Source organism: Molossus molossus, unplaced genomic scaffold (genome assembly GCF_014108415.1).
Source record: "Molossus molossus isolate mMolMol1 unplaced genomic scaffold, mMolMol1.p scaffold_m16_p_20, whole genome shotgun sequence".
Lineage (NCBI taxonomy): Eukaryota > Metazoa > Chordata > Mammalia > Chiroptera > Molossidae > Molossus > Molossus molossus.
The window spans coordinates 22491890-22515594 of record NW_023425356.1 but is presented as its reverse complement, the minus strand read 5'-3'; the positions used below and the strand labels follow the sequence as shown (position 1 = coordinate 22515594).

General features: G+C 39.0%; 1 protein-coding gene across 14 annotated transcripts in view; it reads right to left on the bottom strand.

Moving 5' to 3' along the window:
• Window positions 1–23705, bottom strand: part of OTUD7B (OTU deubiquitinase 7B) — a 55935-nt gene that overhangs the window by 22414 nt on the left and 9816 nt on the right. For 4 of the 14 annotated variants that reach the window (XM_036273739.1, XM_036273738.1, XM_036273725.1 and 1 more), the window contains exon 2: window positions 2014–2163. Coding sequence is in view for 13 of the 14 variants with exons in the window: in XM_036273738.1 (XP_036129631.1) it covers window positions 2014–2163 (150 nt within the window). In the remaining variant the exon portion in view is untranslated. Of the gene's footprint in view, window positions 1–2013; window positions 2164–2926; window positions 3024–11444; window positions 11555–12392; window positions 12519–13103; window positions 13267–18297; window positions 18499–22684; window positions 22728–22913; window positions 23090–23705 lie in introns of those variants that run through there. The other 10 variants (XM_036273727.1, XM_036273731.1, XM_036273732.1 and 7 more) reach the window with 10 other exon arrangements.

Here is a 23705-nt window from a genome sequence, read left to right as displayed (position 1 = left end):
TATTGCCTAAGTTAGTAATGGTGTCGCAATTCCTCCAGGCCAGAAACTTCAGTCATCTTCAGCTCTTGGTTCTGCCTCAGATCCCATTTCTCCTCTCCCCTCACTATCCAGTCAATCCAACTCTATCTGTACCCCTGAAACATCTCTCAAGTCCATTCTTTCTTGTCCATTTCTACTGTCACTGTCCTAAGCCAAGTTCTTATAATCTTCACCTGGTCTTTAGTCTTTGAGAGGGGCTTTCTAGTCTCTACTCCTAATCTCTCCTCTCTCTAATTTATTCTTTACATTACAACCAGAGTTAACTTTTAAAGAAAAAAGATAATAGACAGAGAGAAAATAACAATCAGATCCTTTGATTCCCCTTCTAAATTATATCTTAAGTTCATCCAATTCTCACTCTGTTGCTACCACTGTAGTTCATCTCGCCATCATCTCTCACCTAAACTACAGAAATAGTCTTGACTGATTTTACCACTTTTTTTCTGGCCACCTTCCAATCCATTCCATCCTTCAACCAGTACACTGATAAAAACTCAAATTTAATTATGTCACTCCCCTGGTTAACATCCTTTATCAGCTTCCCACTGGAAAAAAAAAAAAGAAATTTAAACTCTGTACCATAATCTACAAAGGCCCCCCATATTCTGTTTCTTTCCTGCCTATCTAACCAGCTTCCTACCTCACTCAGTATTCATTTTTCCAATGTGCCAAACTCTCTTTCACCTTAGAGTCCCTGCGTAAGCTATTTCTTTTACATAAGCACTCTCTTCTACATACTTTTGTCTTGCTACTCCCACACATCCTTCTGGGTTCAGCTCAAATGTCATTTCCTCTCGAAGGCCTTTCTTCACTCTCTATCTCATTTTGATTTCTCTCTTACACTTCCATAGCATGAGCGTGTATGCACATGGGTATGGGTGTATGGGTGTGTGTGTGTGCATGTGTGTGTGAGAGAAAACGTGTGTGTGTGTGAGAGAGAGAAAGTGAGAGAGAAAAATACACACAAGCATTAATTTGTAATATAATTATTAAGAGCCAGACTTTGAAACCAGACTGTCTAGGTTCAAATCTGACTTAACCTCTCTGAACCTGTTTTAAAATTATAATGCTGGGAATTTAAACCCTGATATTCCATATCCAAACTAAGCAAATGTCAAACTGTCACACCTTTCTAAGGGCTGACTATTTAAAAAATTACCCAATCAGCCTGGCCAGTGTGGCTCAGTGGATTGAGCATGTCTCCTGGACTGAGAGGTCACAGTTCAATTCCCAGTCAGGGCCCAGGTTGTGGGCTTGATCCCTAGTTGGGGGGTGGGGATGGGAGGCAGCTGATCAATGTTTCTCTTTCATATCGATGTTTCTCTTCCTCTCTCTCTTTCCATACTCCCTCCTCCCTCCCTTCCTCCCTCACACTCTCTCTAAAAAAAAAAAAAAAAAAAAAAAAATCAATGGAAAAAAATCCTCTGGTGAAGATTAACAAAAACAAAAAGCATCTGTTAATAATGACTATAAGAATCCCACACTGCACAATTCCAAGCCTTATGGACTTTAAAATCTAGAACATTCACACTTATGCATATATACACATGTAAGTAAACAAAAGCAACAAAATGAAAACATTAAATTAATTCACTCTACATAGAATTACCCATACAAAATAGGAAAGGAAAGAATCAAAACCATGGATAATCCCAAATATGAAAATCCAAGTCATTTATATGTAAAGAAGTCTTAAAGATCTAGTTACGCTTTTAGTGAACTAATATAAAATTTTACTTGCATTACCTAAGCATAAATTGGCTGTGGAGAAAGCTACCCCAAAAAAATTTAAGGTGAAAGGAGAAGTATGCATTTTTAAATTATGGTGGATCAAACATAGAGTAGATTAAAGTAACTTAAAAAGTCAAGGCCTATCATACACAAAATGTCTTCCTGATCAATTTAAATGTTCCAAATCATCCTAATAAGTATCCCATTTTACTTTCTTTACATTTTCCCTCAATGACTTCTTACCTTCCAGGAGGTCTCGGGCCAGCCCTGGCTCAGCTCCTGTGGAACGAACAAAATCCGACAGGACAGCATCCATGTCCAGGGTCATGTGATCATTAAGTACTTTCAGGCAGTGGATGTAGGGGGAACATAGATCAAAATTCAAGCCTCCACCTAGGAAGAAATAAACACATAAGGCTCAAATTACACTGAACCATGATAATCATAGCCCAATTTCAGCAGCTTCCTTCCTAACCCCATGGAGAAATTAACCATCCTAGCTCATTCATTTCAGTTGAATTTATTATGAAGAGTAACACTTCATTTCCTAATTTCTCATTAATATTAATTCCTTAACTACTACATTAACCACATAACCATAATACCACTCTGAATAATGTTTTTTCCCTACCTTTCCAGAGTACTACATTCTACCTATCAGTTTGCTTATTTAAACGAATGAAAGGAAGCAGCAGATAACCTCCCTGAAGAACTCCTCACCTGCATTATTCTCTAACACAGCACCTTGTTTACTTCCTTCCCAGCACTTAACAAACTTTGAAATCATTTAAATTAGTTACTATCTAGCCTCTTCCTCCAATATGTAAGTTTCTTGAAAGCAAGGAGCTTGTGTGTGCTGTTCACTTATATGTCCCTGGCATGTATCACTTGGCACTTGGCACGGTGCTTGGTACACAGGCCCTCAGTAAGTATTTACTGAATGTTAATGAATGAATGAAAATTATACACTAAATAACTTTACAGCTAACCACTCTTCTGATGCTAGCTAAGGAAATGGGAGGAGCAAACTGATAGCTAGAACAACTCAAAATAAAACCATAAGCTATTTACAGAGTGGAGATCCTAAGGTTCATAACAAAAGTCAATCTTTGTCCACTAACTCCACTCAGGTCAAATGACTGCCAAATAGATTCACCTGAAAAAGATCTCTTCAGACTTGACTTTGGCAGAAACTATATCCCTGACTGACAGCCTGGCACCAATCCACATTCCTCTGAAGTTAGCAGTCCCATCTGAGGAAGCAATAAATGGAGTGAAGAACAATCTCTAACCAAATTCTGCCATATCAAACAGGTTGTTTACAGTTCTCTATAGAAGACGACTTGCTTATGAATTCACCAAGTAGACACCTGCCCTACCACACCTATAGCAATCTCTCGCCTTTTGGGGAAGGCAAAAGTAAAATTCTCAAAGGTAACGAGTAACTGTCTCTCCCAAAACATCTCAGACACTTTTTCTTCATTCCACCCTTGACCCGAGGACACAGTTTGTTTAATGGTGTGAGCAGATCCTGATTTTCTGCACTCCTTAGAAACATTAAGGCAATCATTTGGGGGTTATAAAGCCAGTAGAGGTCACTAACTCAGTAACAATGAATTTTCATATGAGAGAGAGATGGCAAAATAGAAAGTATTCTCTCTTGTACTATTCCAGTAGCAAAAGAGATACGCAAGTGCCAGGGCATGTTTTATGCATATTTGTAGCCCCAATTTCTAACATAACATCTACAATACTGTAGGCAGTTAATAAATTATTATATGAACCTCCACATAAGCCACCACTGAACCAAACAATTTGAGGCTTATCTCAGCAGATCAGAAATTCTAAGGTACTTCATACTTCATATCACTCCCCTATTTCTAATGGTCTTCCCTGGTCCCAGTCCATCACTTGAAGTTTTAGAAACTCTCCTTTCTAAAGAGACATCAACCGTACTATCACTACTTCCACTATCCTCATAGCATACGATTTTTAACTACACCTATATGTATTAGCTGGGTGACTTTTGTCAAATTACATACAGGGTTTCAGCTGCCTCTTGTATGTCCTATATTTGGAGTCAGTGACTTCTAAGACCCTTTCCAGACTTAAAAAAAAAAAAATGAATTTCAGCCCTGGCTGGTTTGGCTCAGCAGTTAGAGCATCGGCCTGCAGACCCAGAGATTACATACAGGTTCAGTTCCCACTAAGGGCATGTACCTCGGTTGCAGTTTGTCCCAGGCCCTAGTTGAGGTCATGTGGGTGGCGGCCACTCGATGTGTCTCTCTCACATCGATGTTTCTCTCTCTCTCTTCCTCCCTCTCTCCCTCACACTCTCTCTGAAGATAAGTGCAAAAAATGTCGAGTAAGGATTTAAAAAAATAAATAATTAATTAAATTTCTTCAGAATTCATAGATGAATGAGTGGCTTCTCCCTCCCCTAATACAGGCAAGATTTCTTCTCTAGTCCCATTTTAGTCACAGGAGATAGCAGCAGCCCAAATAACTTAAATGCATGAATAATCCAAAACCAAGAGCATGCTTGAAAATCTCAATCTCCTTTAAAAACAATGTGCAAAGGAACTTAGTCAACCCACTTTAATAACCTTCTGAAAGAAAGTGGGAAATATACAATAAACACAGAGATAGCAATCAGCAAAAAAGTGCTCAGTAGAGAAGAGTTGGTGAAGCCACAGGAACGAACGTAAGGCAATTTCCCAGCCAGACACAGGCTTCTGAGTGAGAGAAGCCAATGAAAACCATCAATGTCAAGGCATCATAAATCTCATATGGCAACATAGTAGGTCATTCTTTTCAGGAACTTTTTTTTTTTTTTTAAATAACTTAGAGGTCCAACATGATCTAGCATGACTTGCTCAAAAATTCAAAACACTAAACCATACTTCTTGGCAGCATTCTTATATTTGGTGTCTTCAGGTGCATGCTATGAACTCCACCCTAACCCCACCCAACAGGTGAAGACAGCAGCTTTTGTTACATCACCATCAACAAATGGCTTGAGCTTCTCAAATTCCAAATGGGAATATCCAAGCCAATGACTAAAACTCACAATCCTTGGCTGTCTCAGAACACAGGAAGGAAATGAAGAAAACAAAACACTGGCTTTCAAACTTCCAAATGAAACAGAAGAAGCTCTCAAATAGTTGTTAACTGAATGGTATTCAGACAAATCTCAACTGGAGTCAAAATCCTCCAATCTTCCAAATGGAAGAGAATTTAGCAATTATTAATCCATAGTCTGTCCCCATGCAAGAAGCCTTCTATTATATCTGACAGATCAACCATCCAGTCTCCACACGAATACAAGCTTTGATGAAGAAATCATCCTTTGCCAGGAGGTCTTATTGTTAGACAGGTCTAATTGTTAGGACATTCTTTCTAAAATAAATCACCAGCCCTCCTGCACCTGTAACTTTCACATAATGGTCCTTGTTCTGTTCTCCAGAACAATAAAATCTATTCCCAGGAATGATGAAATTTTCATGGAAAATTATTCAGCATTTCTTTACATAAAAATCTGTTCTGGATCAGCACTGTGATGTTATGAGCCAGCCAGTGACCTTTATTTTACAAAATCCTCTCTTATAAAGCAGTACTTGCTTTTACCTGTATTCATTTGTAAATGTTTGAGTGACCCTATAGTATGAATTAAACATGTGGAATGAAATTGGGTACCTTATTCCAAATTCACTTCTGCTACTATCTTTGCCTCTCATCCCTACTTTTACTTTTGTACCCTCTTGAACTGATGCCAACAATCAAGAATAAAAAACAATATTAAGCACCCTCAAAAATACTATCTTACTCATTAATGACAAACCTCCTGCAGCAGGCTTATTATTCCAGTTTACAAAGAGATACAAGGCTTGAAAAGTCAGGTGGGTTGTTCAAAGTCTGAACTCAGATATTTTGAACACATTCTCTCTCTACCACACTGCCTCCCAAAGGACAAGGACTTTCTTGATTCCCAGAACCGTACTGATTCTTACCCGTTTAATTCATTCACCAATAGGAAAAGACTGTGTCTCTCTCTAATATTTATTAAAGACTTAGACACCTGCCTTATATTTTCCTCATTTCAAATCCTACCATTTTCCTCAGCAATTTCAACACCCACCTACACAATCCATCTAACATTTCTACCTCAGAGTTCCATGATCCCATCAAATGTGAAAACCTCCATCTCTCCACCAACAACTCAGTCCTGGTTCTACCATCTCGTGAAACCATTCCACTCTAAATCTCTAACTCCCAACCTCTTACTCTGGCTACAACCTCATCTCCTTCCAGCTTTTCCTCTCCACTACTAAACCTGCTCTCTCATCTCAAGACATCCTCTTCTGAGACTAACACATCCAATTTCTTAATCAACATATTCGTTAATTCAACAAAAATTCATGGAATGCCTAATTTGTGTTATAGAAAAAGAAAACCATACAATTTTACAAACAACTATAATTTACTAAAGAAATGTTGAGGGGAGGGGTGTTATCTTCTATAGGAAGTCAGGAAAAGTTTTCCCAAGGAAGTGCTATTACATCAAAGAACAGAAAAACAAGTAGAAACTGGAGAGACAAACTGGGAAAGAATGCTCCAAGGAGAGAAAACATAAGAGAGATGAGAATGGTGCAAAATGAGGATGAAGAGAGGGCCTAGTGGATCCTGTTAAAGATTGAGATTTAGCCCAGTTGGTGTGGCTCAGCAGCTGAGCACTGACCCATGCACCAAGGGGTCACTGGTTCGATTCCCAGACAAGGCACCATGCCCAGGTTGTGGGCCCGATCCCCAGTGGGGTGCATACAGGAGGCTACCAGCTGATGTTCTCTCTCATTGATGTTTCTGTCTCTCCCTCTCCCTTCCTCTCTCTCTAAAATCAATAAACTAAAAATATTTTTTAAAAAACAATTGGGATTTCTCCTAAAAGTAACCAGAAGCCATTGAAGGGTTGTAGGCAGAAGCAGGATGTAATCAAATTTGAATTATTAAAAAATCACTCTACGCCCTGGCCGGTTTGGCTCAGCGGTTAGAGCGTCGGCCTGCAGTCCGGAGAGACCCGGGTTCGGTTCCCGCTAAGGAACCTACCTCGGTTGCAGTTTGTCCCCGGCCCTGGTTGGGTCGTGCAGGTGGCAGCCACTCAATGTGTCCCTTTCACGTCGATGTTTTTCTCTCTCTCCCTCCCACTCTATCTGAACAAAATATGGAAAAATGTCCTCAGGTGAGGATAAAAAAAAAAAAAAAATCACTCTACTTGCAGTGAAAAAAATAGTATGGAGGAAACAAAAGTGGTTTTAGGGAGAACTGATTAGAATATTATTACAAAAGAGATGATGGTGAGCTGGACTAGGAATAATAGCAGTGAAACTGAGAAAAATGAATACATTCCACTTTGTCCCTTCTTCCATAACTGAATGTGAACCCAGTGATTGATCACTTATTTTCCTGTAAAAACCTAGATCCTTAATCTATTTCACCTGCCCAATGTGGACATGTCCCACATTCAACTTCTCTGGTACTTAACAGGGTTTTGAGCAAGACAGATCACATAACCTTACAGAGCAATACAACTATAAATAATGGTATTCAGTCTCATTCCCTTCAAAGAAACACTGCTTGTCTTCTGATTGACTTTGGTACCTCAACCAAACTTCTCTATATTATCCCATACCTTCAGCATTCTCTTTGAGCCTCCTACTTATCACCTCTCTTACTCTTGGAAGATGACCTTGCCTCTAATTTCACACAAAAAAATTACAAAACAAGGCAAGAGAATTCCTTCAAATTTCCTCCTCTGCTCCTATCTGCTGGCTGCTAGTCTCTTCCTCCCTGCAGAACTCCCTAAAATAGATAATTACTGATGCTACTTTCTCACCTTATATTCAGTCCTCAACCTACTAAAATAGGCTTCTAGTGAAAATGAATGGAGGTTCTTCAAAAAACTAAAAGTCAAACTACCATATGACCTGGCAATTCCACTCCTGGTTATTTATCTGAAGAAATTCAAAACACTAATTCAAAAAGATATGTGCACCCCTATGTTCATTGCAGCATTATTTACAATAGCCAAGATATGGAAGCAACCTAACTGTCCATCAAAAGATGAATGGATAAAGAAGATGTGGTACATACATACAATGGAATATCACTTGGGCATAAAAAAAGAATAAAATCTTTGCCATTTGCCACAACATGGATGGGCCTATAGAATATTGTGCTAAGTGAAATAACGCAGACAGAGAAAGATAAATACCATAGGCATTCACTTATATGTGGAATCTAAAAAATAAAATACATGAACAAACAAAGTAGAAACAAAGTCACAGCTAGAGAAAACTGATGGTCACCAGATGCAAAGGGGGTTAGAGGATGGGTCGAAAAGGTGAAAGGTATAAGTACAAATTGTCTATTATAAAAGCAGTCACAGGGATAGAAAGTACAACATAGGGAATATAGTCAATAATATTGTAATAACTATGGTGCCAGATGGGTACTAGACTTATTGGGGTGATCAATCCGTAAGGTACATAAATGTCTATTCATTATGTTGTGCACCTAAAACTAATATACTATTATATGTCAACAATAACTGAAAAATAAATAAAATTTTTTAAAAAGAAAGAGAAGCCCTGGCCGGTTTGGCTCAGCGGTTAGAGCGTCATCCTGCGGTCCAGAGAGACCCGGGTTCGGTTCCTGCTAAGGGCACATACTTCAGTAGCAGTTTGTCCCCGATCCTGGTTGGGTTGTGCGGGTGGCAGCCACTCGATGTGTCCCTTTCACGTCGATGTTTCTCTCTCTCTCTCTCTCTCTCTCCCTCTCACTCTATCCAAACAAAATATGGAAAAATGTCCTCGGGTGAGGATAAAAAAAAAAAAAGAGAATATCTCTGACATAGATAAGATCATCACGGTCCCCTTTACTGCTTATCTAAAGTGATCTCTTTGTAGCATTTGATACTTACTGACCATTCTTCCGGCCTCTGACTCTGCATCTCATTCACCTTTGTGGGCTCCTCTTCCTGTGCCGTCAACAAAGGTATGCACCCACAGTTCTAACCTCAGGCCTTCTATCTTTTCATTTTACATGATCCCCATGAGAAACTTCATACATGCCCCTGAGCACCCAAATGCTGATGACTCCAAATGTACTTGACAGCCCCAAACTCTTTATATCTCCCCTCATCTGGGAATCCCACATGCACTTCACACTCAGCACATTAAAACATGAGCTCATTCTCTCGTCTCTGTCCCCAACCCTTTCAAACTATTTCTCATCTAGTATTGCTTATTCTAAAAAAATGATACCATCACCCAAATCAAAAGCCTGGGAGCCACCCAGGACTTCTCTCTTGCCTTATCCTCACTCACAAATAGTCTTTTACTAAGTTTTACTAATTTTACCTTTAAAATTGTTCTCAAATCCATCTACCACCTTCCACTTGCTACATCTCTTTTATTCTCTCTCAGGTTTTCATAACCTGGACCCCAGGAAATAGTTTCATTAGCTGCTTCTCCCTCTTCCTCTACCCAGCCATTATTTACAGTGGCTGCTTGTGGAGGCTAATCAATCTAAAATGCAAATATGGTATTATTATATCCTACTGCTCCAAATTCTTTAATGGATCTGCAATGACTAAAGTGTAAGATCCAAATTCCTATACATGATAAATAAGGCCCTTCATGACCAGCTGTTATCTAACTCTCCAGCCTAATTTATTTCTCATCATCCACCTTCTTGTACTGGCAGTTCCCCAAGTACACTATGTGTTTCAAATTTCAGTTCCTTTGCACACGCTGTTCCCTCTGCCTGGAATGACTCCTGGTCTAGCACGTGAATTCTTATCTCTTCTCTAAGACTAACTTGAGCACTACATCAATCGCAAAACCTTCTCTGGTCCCCCAAGTTAAATTGATCACCTCCTTGGTGATACACTTTGTACTGTACCTCTATCATATTATTAATCAGACTGCACAGTGTTTGTGCTTATTTGCAGCTTTGTCTCCCCACTAAACCATGAGCAATTTAAGGGCAGGAATTTTGTCTTGTTCATCCTGTATCCCTAGCATCAAAGTACCTAGTACCTAGCACTCCGTTTTTGTTCAGATTGACTGAACTGTATTTGTACTAGTACCCCACTACACACACACACACACACACACACGGTATTTGCTGATAATCAAATAATCAATGTTGTAAACAGGTGAGTCTAAAACAGTGGCTCATCTCAAAGACATTTGCTTAAGATTGTTATATGATCTTATTTGCAATAGATTTCTCAAACACTGTTTAGTTCAAACTAATATTAAAATCAGTCTGCATGCTCTGAGTACCCAACTGTTTAGTAACAGAGAAAAATGACCCAAAGTTAAATACTGATTGTAGATAATAGAGCTATTTTAAAATGCCTGAGAAACCACTGACCCTACATTCTCTCGTCTACAATATCTCCCAAAGTGTCCTCATTCTTCCAGCATACCCACTCTCTTGGTTCCACTGAAACATTACAGCTGTGTCTGCGTCCTCTCCAACTCCTCCCCAAACTCACTGGAAAACCACAACCTTTAAGACTGTGAAGAATTTTCAAAGGTCAGAGACTCCTCCATGTCTGTGATGTCAGTCCAGAGGAATCCAGACAGGGAGAAAGAGGAGGGACAAAAACCTTTAGAAATTTCACACAATCTTGATTAGGTGGGAGGGAGAGATGAAAGACTATCTTGGCAGATTGTTTTTAGTTAATATGGTTCCTTCCAAGAGAAAGAAACAAAATACAAGCATCTTAGAAAAAAAGAAAATATGACCAAATTCCATACTTAAAGAGACCTATGTTATCACTAAATGTTACAACCCAGGGATAATAAACATGAGCCTAAAAGAAAGAAAAGAAGTAATGTGTGTTAACGTTTTAGATATTATTTCATTTAAACTTCCAAATAACTCTAAGAGGTTTGTTTTTACTATTAACCCCACATTATAAATGAAGACACTAAAGCTCACAAAGGTTAGGTAATCTACCCAAGGTTACAGAGGTAAAAAGTGGTAGGACCAGGATTTTTATGAATCCAGCCTATCTCCCTCCCAAGACCGGACTCTTGCACTATTCCACACTTAGAATATTTTTTTTCTTTATATTTTAGAGAGGAAGGGAGAGAGAGAAACATCAATGAGAGAGAACATCAATTGGCTGCTTCCTACACACCCCCCAAGGAGAAAGCGCGGGGCAGTCATGTGGAAGTCCATTCTCACTGCTTTAATTCCTTTCATCTCACACTGCAAGACAGAATTGACTCTGAGTTTAGACAGATCTGGGTTCAAATCCCCAACCTACCACTAAGGGCTATGCAATCATGGATAAGTAATATAGCCATTTTGTGCCTCCATTTCTTCATGTATAAAATGGGAAAAATATCTGGATGTCAGACTTTTTGTTATGATTAAATAATTTAAGATTTGTAAAGCCTTTGGGGCAGTGCCTAGCACACAGTAAGTCCTCAAAAAATGTCAGCTGCCTTCTTTCTATCTAAATCCCTATCACGCACTCTGCTTCACTCCACTATTGCCCAGCACAGTCCCTACATCTCTCCTTCAAAAGCTCCCTCTGCTCCTCCCAAACAAACCCTCCAGTCCTACAACCATTTCCAAGGCACAGCCTTAACACACACATACACACAGCATCCAGTCTCCATCATTCCCATTCCAGTCTTTCAACTCTTTGAGCCTTCAAGAAAAATGTTGTAAAGGAGGTCCCTTAGTCCCTTCTACCAGAAGATCCCTCAAAAATAACAGCAAAAAAATATATCTGTCCTCTCCTAGATGTACAGACACAGCTAAAGAGCTCATTTATTTCCAAATCTCCAGGACCAGCATTTCACATATATTTACTGAAATTCTAATGTCTTAATCTACCAGCTCTACTTCCTCACCTTTACTCCTTACTACTTGACTCATTCCAGATTCAAAGACGTTATCATATTCTCTTAATTTCATACATGTTATCCATTTTTTTGGATTGTTGGAAAGAAATGTTTACATCTCCTCCTACTCATCATGCACAATTCTGGGATGTTTTCTACCTCCACCACAGTATATACTCAGCATATGTGTACCTTCTCCCTTAAGTCAAACTTAAGAGAAAAAAACTCAATGCAATCATATAATTTACCGCTCCTCAAACAATTTATTAGTTTACCATATGCTATTGTGGATACATATCAATAAGACTCAAAAGTTGGCCCCATGGCTTCATCACTATCACTGGTATGAGTCAGAACATGATTTAACTATTTCTTTCTTTTTTTTAAATAAGGCCTGCAAATAGCAAAACAAATCTCTAAGAGACAAATCCAATTAATAGACAAATGCTACTATAAAGATCACGGAGATGTTCACAGAGAACTCCTTGTGAACTGGCATTTATCTTTTTGGTGCTACTGATAAAAGGCTCCTTGGGTTACAGTTATTTGGGAAATTTAATAATTTGGAAGGCTTGTACAATGGAAGTTGACCTTTGGAAAAATAAGAGCAGAGAGAGTCAGAGAGAAAGTCTGTTATTATTATATTGGCACAACAACAGTAATTTGAATAGAAACGGCAATCATGTTAATGTTTACCTTTTCAGATTCAGACCAGTATGTCTATATGCCACACATAATGAATTTTTTGTTTTTCCTTTCAGGTAGGGCCATCGATAGTCCAAGGTTTGGTTCTCAAACAAATTCAACTTTTAAAAAAATAGCCTATAAAAACAAAAATTCTACTTGAGCCCTTAAAGATTCTGATAACTGAACTTTTGACATGAGAGAAAAAATAAATACTACAAATCAACAGAGACTAGTCTAATAGCAAAACACAGTTTCTTTAGAATCAACCCTCAAACATTCAGTAGCTAACAATTTTCTCTCCCTTTTTCTGATTTCTAATTATAGGGCATTTCACGTCAGTTACAAAACTTCCATTCAAAGGGGGAAATGACAGAAAGAAAATTCCAATTAGCTCTTTCTTTTTAACGAGGCAGCGGAGGCAGAGATGCGGGTCTGTGTGAAGAACCTGACTGGCAAGACCACTACCCTCAAGGTTGAAGCCAGTGACATCACTGAGAATGTCAAAATCTAATCCAAGAAAAGGAGGGTATCTTCATGGACCAGCAGCATTTGATTTTGGCGGGCAGACAGCTGGAGGACAGCCACACTCTCAGACTGCAATATTCAGAAAGAGTCCACCTGCCCTTGGCGCTTCATCTGAGGGGAGGCATCATGGAGCCTTCCCTCCACCAGCTCACCCAGAACTACAACTGACAATATAATCTGCAAGCGTTAGCCCACCTGCATCCCTGCGCTGTCAAATGCCGCAGAGGTATGGCCACACCAACCACCTGCGCTCCAAGAAGATTAAATGAGGCCCTTCCACCACCTCCTTGGCCCACAGGGCAGCCTCCTGCCTGAACGCTGTGGTCCTGGGGCCTCAATAAAGTTTTCCTTTCATTGACTGGGGGAAAAAAATAGAAAAAAAAATTCCAATTACTGTACTATCTATCTGCAATTAGTTATCCATTGGAAATAAATACACTTTGTAAATTTCTTCTAGTAAATTAACTTCCTTCAACATATATATACTAATTTTTTTTTTATCCTCACCCGAGGCCATTTTTTCATTTTTTTCCCCATTCTTTTGTTCAGATAGAGTGGGGGAGAGAGAGAGAGAGAAACATCTACATGAAAGGGACATATCAAGTGGTCGCCACCCACACGACGCAACCAGGGCTGGGGGCAAACTGGAACCGAGGTACGCGCACCTAGCGGGAACCGAAGCCGGGTCTCTCTGGACTGCAGGCCAAGGCTCCAACCGTTGAGCCAAACCAGCCAGGGCCATTTTTCCATTTTTTATTCAGATAGAGCGGGAGGGAGAGAGAGGAAGAGAAAGAAACATCAATGTGAAAGGGACACATAGAGTGGCCGCCACCTGCACGACCCAACTAGGGCCAGGGACAAACTGCAGCCAAGGTAAATGCCCTTAGCGGAAACCGAACCCCAGTCTCTGTGGACCGCATGCTGACGCTCTAACCACTGAACGAAGCTGGCCAGTGCTTTTAATGCTTCAAACAATTTTTAAAAACTGGCCCTGGCCAATGTGGCTCAGTTAGTTGAAGCATCATCCTATACATGGGAAGGTCTCGCATTCCATTCCCATTCAGGGCACATGCCTAGATGGCGGGTTTGATCTCCAATCAGCATGAGTATTAAAGGAAACTGATGGATGTTTGTTTCTTTTTCTCTCTTCCTCCCCTTTCTCTAGAAAAATCAATGAATATATCCTCGGATGAGGATTAACAAAAAACAAAACAAAAACTTGCCTTTTATAAAATTATATAATTCAATTAAAAAAGATACTTGTGCCCTGGCCAGTTTGGCTCAGCAGTTAGAGCGTCAGCCCGCAGACCAATGAGTCATGGGTTCGATTCCAGTCAAGGGCATGTGCCTCGGGTTATGGTTCGTCCCTGGCCCTGATTAGGATCGTGCAGGAGGTAACCAGTCGATGTGTCCCTACCACGTCCATTTATCTCTCTCTCCTCCTCTTTCCCTCCCACTCTATCTGAACAAAAATGGAAAAGTATGCTCAGGTGAGGATAAAAAAAAAAGATACTTGTGCCCTGGCTGGTTTGGCTCAGCGGTTAGATTATCAGCCCCAGGTTCAATTCCCAGTCAAGGGCATGTACCTGGGTTGCAGATTTGGTCAGGGTCATGGGGGAGGCAACCAATCAAAGTGTCTCTCTCACATCGATTTTCTCTCTCTCTCTCTCTCTCTCTCTCTCTCTCCCCCCTATCTAAAAATCAATGGGAAAATATCCTCGGGTGAGGATTAACAGGCGAAAACAGATACTTGTTATTACTATTATTATTTTTCATTCTCCATCTGCAAGTTCCATAATTCCATCTTTCCTGGCCATATCTAAACCTCGCTGGAGCTCCTATAGGTCAGTATGTAAAATATTCACTGGCACTTGCTGTTATAATAAAGTGGCTTGTGATATTAGCTAGGCTTCCTGATACTCACATCTTATCTCTCTAATTTGACTATCAGTCATTCATTCAAAATTTACCAAACTGGGGCCCTGGTCATTTTGGCTCAGCGGTTAGAGCGCTGGCCTGCGGACCTAAGGGTCTCAGATTCTATTCCAGTCAAGGGCATGCACCTGGGTTGCAGGTTCAATTCCCATCCCCAGTTGGGGTCATGCAGGAGGAAATCAATTGATGTGTCTCTCACATCCATGTCTCTTTCTCTCTTCCTCCCTATGTCTTCCCCTCCCTTCCTCCCTTCCACTCTCTCTAAAAATCAATTAAGTATCCATGAATAAGGATTAACAAACAAACAAACAAAAATACCAAACTGGGTCTATCATGTACTAGGCACTGCTGCCCTAGAGCCTGGAGATACAAACGAAGAAGAGAAGCCACAAGTCTATCTTCAAGGCACTCCAGTCTGAAGACAGAAATCTAAACATGTTATTAGTGCCCAATGGGGTAGGAACAGGTATAAGGAGCAACCAGTTTAGCCGAGTTTCAAACTGAGTCTTTAGGATATGTAAGAGCTTGACAGGCTGGAGAACAAGATACGTTCTAAACAGAATTAAGATCCCTTAGGTTGGCACCTTTCTTTTACACTTTTAAAATATTTAAACAGGCTAACAAACTGTCTGGCACATAGCAGATGCCTAACAAATATTTGTGGTTCTAAATTATACATGCTAGTCCATATATGTAGACAACTGAGAGCTAATCTATGCCTAAAATAGGCATGTGAATTATTACTGGTTTTATTTATTTTATTTTTTCTTTATTGATTTTAAAGGAAGAGGGAGAGATAGATAGAAACATCAATGAAAGAGAACATTGAGTGGCCACCTCCTGCATGCCCCACACTGGGGATTTGGCCCATAAACTGGGCATGTGCCCTGATCAGGAATCGAACCGGTGACCTCTTGGTGTATGGGTTGACGCTTAAATAATACCCAGAAAATAAGAAGCGTGGCCTAAATTCTTCTGAATAAGAATACAGGGTTCAGCCCTGGCTGGTTTGGATCAGCAGTTAGAGCGTCAGCCCGCGGCCCAGAGAGTCTCGGGTTCGGTTTCCGCTAGGGTGACATACCTCAGTTGCAGTTTGTCCCCAGCCCCAGTTGGGGTCATGTGTATGGCAACTACTCGATGTGTCTCTCTCACGTCAATGTTTCTCTCTCTCTCTCTCTCTTCACCCCTCTCTCCCACCTACTCTATCTGAAGATAAGTGCAAAAAAATGTCCGCGAGTGAGGATTAAAAAAAAAAAAAAATACAGGGTTCATATCAGCTCTCCAGGAATGTACAGCAAAATTAAATCTCAGTCTTGTCATACAAACTCCACAGGCTAAAGAACTCTTTAATATTTTGCTTTTAAAAATACCATCTATCCAGCCCAGCTGGTCCCATGGACTGAGAGGTCCTGGTTTGATTCCCGGTCAGGGCACATGCCCAGGTTTCGGGCTCGATCCCCAGTAGGGGGCATGCAAGAGGCAGCCTACTGATGTTTCTGTCTCTCTCCCTTCCTCTCTCTCTAAAATATCAAGTAAAACATTTAAAAATAAATCAATAAATAAAAATAAAAATACCTTCCATGTTCATCCATCACCATCCTACCCAACCCCTACCAATCCCATCAACACATATGTACTTCTATTTCCAGGTTGCTGTTAAGAAGCAGAAACTCTAACCCAGATACTCTATCCTAAGTATCATTTGGGGCTCTTACATTTATTTGTACAGGTTGTGCCTTTTGTGCTAATGTTTCTTTCAAAAGCAACCAGGCCTCTTATATTTATGCATATAAAATTAGTTACAAACATTTAACACAATCTGACAATTCTATTCTACCTGAGAATACAGACTATACACTTCCATTATTTACATAATTGACACTTCACATTTGGGACTTATGTGGAATAAGCCTGGTGGTGAGGTACAGAGAGTCAGTCTATTTTCCTTGTTTAGCACTTTAGCATTATGGATTTTAGAATTAGGACATCAGAGATCACTTCACTTTATACCCTCAAGTTACAGATGACAGCACTGAGAACCAGGTAAGTTTTAGAGACTTGCCCATAGTCACAGAGCTAACTAGTGATAAAACTGTGCATAGGACATAAATCTGTTGACTCCCATTCCAGCAATCTTTACTTGACTTCACATATATAGATAACTTTCAATTCTCTAAGTGATCCATTTTGTGACTTTACGTCCTACCGCCATCCAGCTAAATCCTTACTGTTAAGAAAAAGATGAATATTTAGGAAATTTAATCACTTAAGCAAACCATATTAAGAAAGGAAAATCATTTAAAAAAAATCATGAAGGCATGGTACAATCAAATCATCATTTATGTTTTGCTCATCACCTCTAAAGATATAAACTGGATTTGAAAGTATTGTCTAGCACCATATCCCTGAGGTCTTAAGTATTGTAGCAAGAGAGTAGGATAAAATTATGTTTGACATAGGTATAAATATTTTTCTCTTCCATGTATAGTTTAAGGCTATAATATACTTGTCATATGCCATTAAGAAATCACAGCAATAACTACATTATGAACAGGAAAACACAAAAATAAAAACCAAGAAATAAATAAAACACCAACTTTTAACAAATTACATCTCATTGTCCAAAAGGATAAAATACCTGAAAGCATCAAAGCAACCACTTTCCTCATATTCACATTTATTCGTGCTTATTTGTAGGAAAGCTAAATTTCTTCTTTCTTTTAGAAAGGGCAACCATCAACATAGCAGCACACAGGTCACTGTGTCATTCAATAAGCATTTATTAAGGGCTTACTCTGTGCCAGGCAGTCTGCTAAGTGAAGGGGACACATTAGCCAATAAGTCATTATCCCTGCTTTTTTTTTTAAATATGTTTTTATTGGTCTTTTTTAGAGAACGAGAGTAAGGAAGAAATAGAAACAGTGATGTGAGAGAGAAACATCTAGTGGCTGCCTCCTGCACACCCCCTACTGGGGATCGAGGCTGCAACCCAGGCATGTGCCCTGACTGGGAATCGAGCCTGGACCTCTTAGTCCATGGGATGACGCTCAATCCACCAAGCCACACCAGCTGGACATCCCTGCTTTCTCTAAGTTCATCTAATGAGCTGGTTCCAGAGAAAACCTCAAGACAGCTAACTTCCCTTATTCAACAAAGATTTATTGAGTGCCAGGCTCCAGAAACAGGGGGGGCGGGGGGGATGAGGAAATTCTAGAAAGTGGTCCTTTCAAAATTTACTAAACAACCTGCTCGTTTGAATTACTGAAACCACATATTCTCCAAGAACATCAAGTATCAGAAGTTGGCTATAAAGGCTTTTGATGATAACACCTAACCAAATATTTGGGTCAAAGATACTATTTCCCTAATCCTACTACTTAGTGAGACCAGGCAGATACTGTCTTGGACTGATACATTTTTGTTATTTTAAGATGCATATTGTGGTTGACCTTACCAATAATCTGAGATAAGTTGTTTCCTTTGTAGAAAGATGCTTCCAGTAGAACGCACTATAAGCCTCTAAAGTAAAACATGTGACAAATCCTGTTACACTTTCTTGACCCCATACAGTATGTCAAAGCAGTATAGGCAACCCTTCATGATGACATAGCACCAGGCCAAGTTTTCAGGTGACAGGTCTCTGCTTTCCTTCTTCCTTCCACATAAAATACAAAAAGCATTAATTAGTAAACAAGTCATATGGCAAATATCCCATTTTCCTGACTTTTTCTTCTTAAAACTAATTCAAGAAACCAATCCTTATGAGTTCTACCCAATTAATATTTTTAATATTATTATTGGTAGCAATGGTGGTAGCAATTCACAGAAATAAGTGGTGAGGAGATAGAGGAAACATCAGAGGCCACTCTCATCTATCAAAAATTCAACCCAGTTTAACTGGAATTGAAAAGCAAGCATTTTCAATCCTACCAAAGGGTCAAGAAGTTATTTCTATCAAAAAAGCCGAGGGCTGACTCCTGCAATGCAAAAATCACAAATTTCTCCTTAAATGTGCCCTGAAATGCTAGGCCTAATTGGTTTAATTTGGAAATGTTAAGACCATAGTCTCAGCAAGAATCTGATACTGTAAATCTCTGTCACCCCAACCCCTTTCCCAAATGCTTTACCCACAGTTTAAGGTTCAATAAATATTCTTCTGAAGAAGAAATATTTAACAATTAGGAAGCTGCTCAAGAAAGACAAACTGAAAACACTTAGCATTCCTTTTTAAAGTTTAACTACCATTTATTGTGCACCAATAAAAGTACCAAGCACTAGATGAGACAGAGCCACATAAATCATCTCATTAACCTCACGAATATGCCCAGATACTCCTGAATCCCCAAAACTAAACTGACTGGATCCGCAATTCTCAATAGTTTTAACATTTGCAATATTGATCCAACCTAATTAATCCCCAGAACTCAACTGGACCTCAATTCCTACTAGAACTCAGCTCCTCACTCTCACCGACTGAAGCATTTTTTAATGCTTTCTACTAGGTAATCATGCTCACCAAAAAATTCCTTGTGTCTATTTTTAACCTCCTAACTTCATAATAAACAGCATTCGTCTCAGTACAGTACACTGTGATAATGGTCATATCTAAAACAAGTACTCTCTTGGATTATACTAGTTAAACCAAAGAATAAACCTAGAATGCTAACAAAACTGAATTTCAGCTGGGCAGAAGACACTGGATTTTAAGTAGTCTTCCCAACTTCAAGACTATTACCTAGTCCTCTGAATACAGAAAGCTTTCCTCTATTTGAATGAATTGCAGAAGGCAAATTTGACCCAAGGTTCATCAGAGAAGTGGGGGGAAAAGTAAAAATATTCCAACTGGCATGACTACATTACAATGTTAACAACACATTACTCACCATTGTACTACAAGAAAGAACTTGCAAGTGGGCAAGGAACATTCAAGAAGCCAAGGAAACAAACAAAACTCTCCCAGTCCTCAAAGCACAAACACGTTCAAATGCCAAAGCAGGTCACACTGTCCAATTTATACCCAGGTATGAGTGGGCGAAGAGGGAGTGGGAACAGGGAAGGGGAAGAGAAGGAAAGCATTATAGGACAGGTGTGCTTGTCAGCACCAAGGCAGATTTCTTTCTTAGATTCATCAAGAACTTTTTAAACAAAGAAATACTAGTGTGTGGGGGGAGGGTCTCACCTATATTTATCACTTGATTTATTTATATAATCACAGAGAACCAGAAATATATGTAAATGGCAGAATAATGTAATAATGGTTGCAGATATTCCCTCTGGAATCCATCAGATGTTATTTCTAAATCCTAGCTCTGTCACTTTCTTGCTGTGTGAACTTGGGCAAGTTATTTAACATTTCTGTACCTTAGCAGGAACCTTATCTCTAATTCACTGTGGTATCCTTAGCACCTTAAACAGTGCTTAACTATTTTGGATGAATTAATAAGTATTTCATTAACAGTAATACATATTTTGGATGAATTTGTAAATAGGTTTTAAAATATCTATCTTACATAATTATTAGGAGTATTAAATGGGGTAATATATAAAGCACTTAGTATAACTCAGGGTAGGGTCTCACTATTAAATAATAAAGTTTTCTTCCCTTTAATCCTCAGCCAGATCAGAAGTTACAACACATGAGTCATGGCAAGGATTAAGAGGGGATAGGAATTATAGAAGCCAAGCACTGGCAGATGTTTACTACTAGGGACCTAGTCATAAAATCCAGGAATATTTAATCTTGGCAGATAAAATTAAATAACAGTGTCAGACCCTTATAGTCTCTACATAATAAATATTAGTTGGTCCAGAAAACGTTATTTTAAGTCTTCAGGTACCTGTTCCCAGACAGATTAAAAGCCTGGCTGAAAAGAAAAAAAGAGGTGAGAATGAGTTGCATTTTTTGTTTGTTAATCTCACCTAAGAATATTTTTCCATTGAATTATTTTTTTTAGAGAGAGTGAAGGGAAGGTAGGGAGGGAGCGAAAGAAACATCGATGTGAGAGAGACACATCCCAACCAGGGCCGGGGATGGAACCTGCAACACAGATACATGCCCTTGACCAGAATACAACCCAAGACACTTCGGTCCACAGGCCGAAGTTCTAACTGCTGAGCCAAACCGGCCAGGGCACCTGTCTACATATTTTAAAGCCCTGGCCTATGTGACTCAGTTGGTTGAGAATCATCCCATGTACCAAAAGGTCTCCGTTTGATTCCATGACTGGGTTGCGGGCTCCATCCCCAGTAGGGAGTGCACAGCCAATCAAGGTGATCAATGTTTCGCTCACATTAATATTTCTCTCTCTCTCCCTCCCTCTCCACTCTTCTCTCACTAAAATCAGTAAGATAGTTTATATATATATACACACACACACACACACTAATTTTTTAGAAGGCTATTCAATTTTCTAAAAACTTCCCATTAGCAAAAATATTGATTCACAGTATTTACTGGCCTTTTTAGGTAATAAGATCAGTGTAAGTAAATTGTTCTTAATTGCTGGTAGGGTAAATGAACATGAAAGATTTGGGTCCAAAACTCTTCTCCCATTTACTCCAAAATGACTAACGGGGCCTTTGAGTCTACTTCACTGACAGCTTATAACCAAAGCAACCTATCTACCTACATGGGGAAGAATTATTTTATCTTCAAAACTGAAGTTAAGAGAGTATATGCAATTAAATTCAAAATTTGAAGAAATCTTTTTCCTTGACTATGAAGAACTGAATCTCAGAAGAAGAAAGCTCTAAGAAACCTGAGTCACTAGTATATTATGAGCCTGACAGAGAGAAGTATACATATTTAATGTCTAAATATCAGGAAAACCTATGCAGAACTGAAACAGCTTGTGGTTAAACCTCATCATAATGTGGTCTTTGACTTCCCATTTCACTTCCCAGGCATCTGCTGTCTTTTTAACCATTAAATCCACCTCCTAAGCAATATGATATAGTAGAAAGAGCACTGAATGACACTCATAAGAATGGGCTCTACACCAAGTTCTACTACTGAATCAGATGTTTAAACTCTCTGTATTTAGTATTAACTGATAATGTGGAGCTAGACTCAGAGCTCTTCAAAGGTTCCCATGAGGCATCCCTTTGGAGAGTAGATGTAATCAGAACCTAGCCAAACGCAGCTCCACTATTGCTATAACCTAGATTAAAAACATATACATTGTTCTTATCTATCCCTTTCCCACAAAAACAGTTACCAAATTTTATTTATTTTCCTTCAAATCCTCCCCTTTCTCTATTACCATCATTCTAAAGAGACTCCTTCCCAGAACTATTACAATAGTTCTCTAACTGGTCTCTCTTCCTCCACTATATACCACACGGCTGACTCAACTTTCCTAAAGTGCTAATTTACACATAAAATTCCCTACTCGTGGATTTTTCACTCTAAGGATAAACCACTTCTCTGCCTGAGATTTAAGACCCTCTCCAACTTTGCCAGTCTCTTTGCTCTCCTAGGTGAAACACTATGCAACAAATTGTCTACTCAGTCTACCCCCAAACCAAGGTGGGCTCAGCTCCTTGCTCTCCTGTCTTGAATGTTTCCCCTCTAAACTTAGTCTTGTCTCTTCTCTGAAGCCTAGGTTATCCTAAAGGTAAAAATATGCCTACCTACTCCCTCTAAACTTCCATATAACTCTATATAACTGTACTCCTCACGTGACACTTAGTACTCAAGAATTAGTATTACAATTTATCTTTTTATGCATTCAGTCTTCACAACTAATTATTAAGTTCTCTATAACTTTAACTCTTTCTATATCTGAGGCCTAACTTTTCAGAAGGCAGATATTCAATAAAATGTTGATGATAACTACTACCTCGGACAAGTCATTTAAATTTTCTGGGCTTCATTTTCCTCACCTAGAAAACATGACAATATGTAAATTTCCTTTCAGTTTTAAAATGCTACATGATGGTATACATACTAACAGCCTGTATTTATTCCTCACATTTCTATATATGTATTTATGTATATGTAACTATGTTCCATTTAACCCAGAATATATATTCCCAAGGGACCAATTCTCCTACTACTTGTTTATTTACTGGGTAACATTTCCTTGACATCTTCGAAGTTACACAGCTTGTCCAAATTCCAGTACACAGCAGGTGTTCAGTAGAAAGGAATTTATAGTCTCAACCAGGCAGCAAACATCAAGGGAAATTTACGCAGATGATATTTTTAAATCTTCATTTCTAGAATGAACTAGAATATTACAAAAAATTACAAAGATAATGTGAGGGAGAAGTAATTTAATGTTGTTAAAATGAGAGGTCACCTTGTGCCAAATAGCTAGGAATTTATTTTAGGCATTAAAAGAAGCGAGGATGCAGCATATTTTAAGTCTAAATCTCAAATTCTATTTTCAGAATTCTGAGGGGTATGGGAAGTCTCTATCCCTGGTCAGTAAACAACAGAGACTAAGAATCCTTCACATCAGGTAATCTTGTCCTTAGTACTGATGGAAAATTTCCGAAAACAAATAGTCTAACACTCAGCCAGGTGAGCTTCCAGTTCAAAGACAAAGGCAAAATGACCTCATAAGAGCAGGTACATTTGAAACAGTTGAAAACCTGCTATCTAAAATATTTTTGTTAGCAGCATTATATTTTCTCACTGTCTTGCCTCGATTCCTCACACAGGATTGATATCTTCCAGTATCAAAACTAATACAAAACTTTGAAGGAATTTTCTTCTTTTCCTTTCATGTCAGTTATTAATGATTCAAAAAGCACTAGTAGACCAAAGCATTTTAAATAACCCTGACTCTTCAAAGAACTATTTTAGAACATAAAACTGTACTTTCAAAGCTGATTTCTATATATGATGTTTTCCAA